Source organism: Molothrus ater, chromosome 6 (genome assembly GCF_012460135.2).
Source record: "Molothrus ater isolate BHLD 08-10-18 breed brown headed cowbird chromosome 6, BPBGC_Mater_1.1, whole genome shotgun sequence".
Taxonomy (NCBI): domain Eukaryota; kingdom Metazoa; phylum Chordata; class Aves; order Passeriformes; family Icteridae; genus Molothrus; species Molothrus ater.
This window is the reverse complement of record NC_050483.2, coordinates 33,480,722-33,486,891: the sequence shown is the minus strand read 5'-3', so window position 1 is coordinate 33,486,891 and position 6,170 is coordinate 33,480,722. Positions and strand designations below refer to the sequence as shown.

The 6,170-nt window shown below is 44.5% G+C and overlaps 1 protein-coding gene across 1 annotated transcript; it reads right to left on the bottom strand.

Annotated features, from left to right (window-relative positions):
- Window positions 1-315: 315 nt before the first annotated feature.
- On the bottom strand, window positions 316-5,667 carry GJD2 (gap junction protein delta 2). Its single transcript, XM_036384789.2, has 2 exons — window positions 5,137-5,667; window positions 316-4,437 (listed from the first exon to the last, which is right to left on the bottom strand). Exons 1-2 carry the CDS (start codon window positions 5,205-5,207, stop codon window positions 3,594-3,596), a joined length of 915 nt encoding a protein of 304 aa, XP_036240682.1. The 5' UTR covers window positions 5,208-5,667; the 3' UTR covers window positions 316-3,593.
- Between the last annotated feature and the right edge of the window lie 503 nt (window positions 5,668-6,170).

Sequence of the window (6,170 nt, the reverse complement as noted above, 5' to 3'; positions counted from 1 at the left end):
AATTCCTCTTTTAAAAAATATTTTAATCGACTCTCCTTGTACCTTATACATATCTGGTGAAATGATTCATAGCTCCTATGTAAATAGTTTTTGAAATTCACACAGGTGTGGAATGCACAAGATCAAGTCTATATAGAAAGGAAATAATTTCATTACTTTATGTACATTTTAAAATTCCTTGAAACTAATGGTTTATTACATTCTGTTGCAATTTTCCATAGGAGCTTAGTGAATATGCATTAATGTTTGCACTTATCATGACACATAATGTTGTCCACGAGTGCAAAACAATGTAAACAATGAAGAAAACAAACATTAACTCAATTTTCAATTTTAATGTCCGATCCTTACAGAGATGCCAATGGTGAGACTAACTTATTTCACTGAGGCAGGAGCAAGACCTAAGTAGTCAGCAATGTGCTCTTCAGCTTCATGTTCACTCAGTTCTGTTCAGTTAACACACTTTTCCATTGCTGTGACAATTTTAAAGCATTTATTCTGTAAATGAATAGTCAGCTTTCATGCAAACAGTCCATTAGCATTAATCATATGATTCTCACATACATTGACAAAAAAAAGTGTTTGCTATGTTTCTCTTGTCCATGACAAATGAGTAGTTGGTAAGAAATGAAAAATAACAATTTAAAAGGAAGGTTAGAATAACTGATCTCTTGACACATTTAATCTCTCATTTGAAATATGAAAAGCCATATTCCAAGTATGGTGGATGATGTTTCTGTTGATCAAAATATAATTCTTTGCCTACTTCATCACTGATCCTGTTACATAAATCAGCATTTACATTTCCTGATATTCTTCTCTTTGGACAAATCCAAAGAATCTCAACTTACTGGATTACAAATGTGCAACTACATTAAAAAAATTTAAATTAACTGATTCACTTGCATTGACTAATATAAACAGATACTTTCTATATATTACCTTAGAATTTTAAGGTATTAAAATCGTATCGCTTTCAAGACATGCACCTTCACTAGAGTTTGACTGAAAACTGCTATGCAGCCACTGGAAAAAACTTGCATTAGGGCTTCTGCCTAACAGGAAAATATGCTGAACCTGAAGCAAAGCCCACTGAAGTTGTTTTTTCAACTTTAATTTGCACTGGATCAAGCGCTTTGTACACAATCTCTCATTTCTTCAAAATTAAAGGAGTGTTTATGACTGTCAAAGAATATTTTCTCTTTCAATATCTGTTCAAAATGAGATTTTGAAAACCATCCCAGGACTCTGCAAAATAAAAATCAGACTTGGATTTGTGAGTCAAATAATAATCTTCAGAAGCTTGTTATTTTGCAGATGGAGATTTTAGCTGCCATGTTGTCCTTCTAAAAATAACATGCAGTTTTCCAGTGAGCATGCAGTCAACTAGCAATATCAGTGTGCGTTTTTATCACAAAGAATTTGAGAAATCCATCTTTAGAGGTTTCTATAATCAAATCAGGAACACTCTTAAATTTATACATAAGGAAAAATATATTTAAAATCTTTAAAAACATGACACATCTTTGATGCTTCACAGTGGGAGAAAAAAGACAACAGATGAATGTGATAATGGATAGACTATCTAAGAATTAATCAACATTTTTTAAAGTGACAATGCTGGCAAATGACAAGAATGGAATGTTAAGGTATTTGTTGTAAGCCAAGAGGAAAAGATTTATATGCATCATCTCCAAGCCAATATATAATAAAATCCATTTTCAGGCTTGACAAAAAATACAATCAAAAGGCCATTTGTGACTCTGAGCCCATGTCTCCTTCTTATGTTATAAAGTACCCCCAGATTTTCCAGCACCATTTTGGCCCTTTTCTTTAAAGGGCAGATACTATTTAGTTAGAAATGCACTTGTATGTTTTTTAGTCCTGATCCAACTCCTACTGTTGCCAGAGAAATATTTTCTGTTGAATTCGAAGGAATTTTAAAAATGTTAAAAAAAATCATTAAGTAAACCTTAGTATTCTATTCTATATTAAGATAATTGCTGTTAACAGAGATTCATTTGGGACTGCCCCAGTGGCTTACCAGTAAGTTGATGGGACATGAACAACATATTTCTTAAACCAGCTGTAAGGCAGAAAAGCTGAGGTTACTATTTGGATTCCCTGATGAAAAGCTGCAATTGTTCCATTTATGGGTAAATGTATTCTGGCTATTCCTAGAGTGACCTTGGCAGCCGACTGTGTTGCCCTAAGTGTCAGCAGAAAGAAGGCTGTTGGTGTCAGTGGGCTTTGGATCAGGCTTTAAAGACAGAGGAAGCTTGCTTAAGGAGGAAAACAGGCATAAAAAACAGTCCTGATTTCCCAGGTTTTGTTGCTTAGAGTTTAGAATACCAACAAGACATTTTAAACCCTGAAGAATAATTGTTGTAAGTCAATTATTTTAACCCTGTAAGTTTTTTTACAATTGTATACAAGAATAAAGAACAAATTTCTCTGGCTTACAAAAAAAAAAAAAGGCAAGTATTTATTTATCAATAGATACTTTAGCTGCTTTTTACACCATTGCGATGACTGAACAAATAGCATAAAATAAACAAAAGAGAGTATAAAATCGATTCACTCCAGCTGGTATCGCAAGACAACCTTTTGACTAAGTACAGAGTTAGATGTTTCAAGTATGGCACTTATATAAATAAGAGCAGAGAAAAGATGATATATTCACAGTTAAATGCAATGAACTCTCTTCCTTTGGTATGTGTGTCATCATAGGTGATTGTAGGTAAATGCATAACTCAGCTGGCATGAACCAACTCTATCTTATTCATGCACATATTAGGGAATCAATCAAAAAGTACTGATATATTCTGCAGGTCACAACTAATGCAAGATGTTTAAGGTCTCTGGTGTGTGTGTGTGTGTGTGTGTGTGTGCGCACATGTGTGTGTGCATGTGTGCGTGTGTGTGTGTGTGTGTGTGTGTGTGTGTGTGTGCGGACAGGCAAAGAAAAAATGGCAAAATTATATTCAGCATTTATTTTTAGCATGACTAATTGATGCACAAACCATGATAGAAAATAGCTAGTAATACACACCAGGAATAAAGTCTGTGATTTAGACAAACAAAATAAGACATCTGTGAGATACGTGAACGCAGATATCCTGACTGAGCTGTGGTTAGGTTCCTTACAGTGTGCTTATCCTCCTTTTAAAACATGCTTATGCCTGCACATTGCAACAGTGTCCCCCACCCCACCCCACCCCATATAGAGTATCCTTGCAGAGTTTTTGATATGAACATTCTACACATTTACGACAATTAGTCAGACAATTCAAACTGTAAACATCCTAATGACGACCAAAAAGCTGCTTCACTGACAGATAAAACCCAATCATTAGAAAGAAAAGTAGGAATAATAGTAGCTGTGCTGTAAGGCTAGGTCAAGCATGGTTTTATAGCTGTTTTTTCAGTCTTTTATATAGCGCTGCATTTTGCAGCTAGTTCAGTATGTGGAGATCCAATACCTTAATGGCTTTCTTGGTGGTTTGATAAAATGCTTGCCTAAGCAATGTACCTTTCTCTAATGGTATCTGGGTCTGTTCCACCTGGCACAGTGTTTCAGTTCTGTCACAGCCTCACACATAAGCTGAGTCACTTGACTGAGTCCTGCCGAAGTTAGGCATGCTCATTCTTGGCAGGTCCTTATTTCTGATTTCATATATGGATTTCCTTTTTGCCTGTACTCCTCTCACTGCCATTTTGATCTTTCTCCAGCCCAAGTGGTTCAGTTCTGCCAAATTAAGCACCACACAAATCCCACTGACAGCAAACATGAATACCAAGAATACAGTCTTCTCAGTGGGTCTAGAAACATAGCACTCTACTTCTTTAATGCAAGGGTATCTGTCACATTCGTACATGGAAGGGACATTGAATCCGTACAGAAAATACTGTCCCACTAAGAATCCAATCTCTAGGGCATTTCGAAAGACCACTTGGATGATATAAAATCGAGAAATGCCTTCTTGCCTCCTCATCTTTGATTTTGTAGTTCTGATAGCAGGATTGGGGATTTCCTTCACTTCTAAGCAGTCTGGTTCTGCCTCTTTGGTGGAGTTCTCAGTGTTTTGCAGCACCCCATTGACAATCGTGTTCTTGATTTTCTTACTGTCCTCACGCTTCATTGAATCCTGGTCCCTTTCCAAGGTAAGGAAGACAGTGGAGTACCTCCGTTCCCTTTGTTTAGCAGACTGGTGAACGGAGTACGTTATGAAGCACAGGCTGGGAGTGCACACCATGATGATCTGGAACACCCAGTACCTTATGTGAGAAATGGGGAAAGCCTGGTCATAACAAGCCTGGTTGCAGCCTGGCTGCAGCGTGTTACAGACAAACATCGTTTGCTCGTCATCGTACACCGTCTCCCCTACAATGGCCACAATGAGAATTCTGAAGATCACCACCACGGTCAGCAGGATCCTGCAACAGAGAAGCCCGTCAGTGCGCGCCGCCGCCGCGCGGCCGGGAGCTGTCCAGTGCTGACCGGGCCCCGGCCCCGGCGCGGGCACCGGCCCCGGCGCCGCGAACCTGCCCCGGCACCTCGATCCGGCCCCGGTTCCGCGCGGGGGGCGCGCAGGCTGCGCGGCATCGCCTCGGGGCCGCCGTGTGCCACAGAGCGCGGCCGGCGGTCAGCGCTGGCCCCCGCCTGGCCCCTCCGGCCGAAGGGCGGCCACACGGCCCTGGGGCCCCCGGGAGCGCGGTAGGGAAAGGAGCGGGGTTGCGCCGGCAGCGGGACCCCGATGGCAGTGGGGTCTCCCCGACGACCACCTGGTGCCCCGTGGCTCCTCGGGGACAAGGACGGCTGCGCTTGCGGTGTCCCCGCGCCTCCGCGCCCCGTGCCGCATACCAGCCTCCCCAACACACACACACACACACACACAGAGAGCATACACACAAACACAGAGCACACACACACACAAACACAGAGCACACACACACACAAACACACTCTCACACACACACACACAAACACAAACACACTCACACACAGAGCACACGCGAGCTCCAGTCACACCCCGAAAGAGCCCGGCCGAAGGGCACCGCGCACCTCCCGGGCGGCCGGCTCGGACAGGAGGGGATCCCCTCCCCTGCTCTCCGGAGCTCTCCCGCGACCCTTACCTCCCTATCATAGTAGAATGCTGCTGCACGGCAGCTTCCAGTAGCCTCTCTAGAATAGTCCATTCCCCCATCGCTGTTCATCCGGAGACAAAGACTTTGGCAAGCGTAGGGGATCTCTTCACTTCTGCCTTTTTCACCCCTCCTATTTTTTTTATTTTTTTTTTCGGGGGAGGGAAAACAAACCGAAGAGCAGCTCGTCTCTACTGCCCTCAGTCCGGTGGCGGGAGTGCGGCTGGAGGCGGCAGCCCTGCCGAGGGTTCCCGGCTCGGCTCGGCTCGGCTCTGCGGGGCTCGGGGCCGCTCGGCAGCGGCCACCGGCCCGGCCCGCTCGGCTCGTGGCGCGGCGCGGCGGGCGGACCGGCGGCGTGGAGGGAGGAAGGTTGGCTTTAATGTCTTGCTGCCTCTAATCTGCCTTTAAGTAGTCTCCGCTTGCGTCACTGACAGGTTGGTGGAGAGCAGCCAAAAGCAGCGCTCGGATTTTCTCATTTTTATTATTCCGGTGAATACAAACAAATAAATGCAATAAAAATAAATGAAATAAATAAACGGAGGAGGAGGAGGAGGGAGGGCGGAGGAAGGGCTGCCCCGGCAGGCACGAGGCTCACTGTGCAGCCTCCTTGCCGGAGCGCCCCGGCCGGGCGCCCGCTGCCCCTCCGCCCCCGCCGGCCGGCACAGCCCGCTCCGCCCGGGAGCGCAGCCCCGCCAGCACCGGGCCCCGCTGCCCCGCGGCCCGTCCCAAACGCTGCTCCAGGGCGGGAGCGCTACACGGCGCCCTCTCCAGCCATGGGGCCCTGGCCGGGGGTCCCTGGGGTTGCTGGGCTTTGCCTCACTCCTAGAGATCAGAACAGCGGTGGAATACAGCAGTGACCTTACTTGTTAGAACTGCTAAGCTCTGGAAGATATCTGACTTCAAGTTGCATCTTTATTCTCGCCTGATTACAGTTATAAGAATCACTGCGGGGAAATGAAGCTCATTTATACCCATTTCAGAGAATTCTGAGACTAAGGTTGTATTTATGCTAGAAAAGACACCAA

Excerpts from the sequence above, each read along its gene's own strand:
- GJD2 (XM_036384789.2), bottom strand. The coding sequence starts at position 5,207 with ATGGGGGAATGGACTATTCTAGAGAGGCTACTGGAAGCTGCCGTGCAG. Across the intron at positions 4,438-5,136 it reads CATTCTACTATGATAGGGAG|GATCCTGCTGACCGTGGTGG; the intron begins GTAAGGGTCGCG and ends TCTCTGTTGCAG.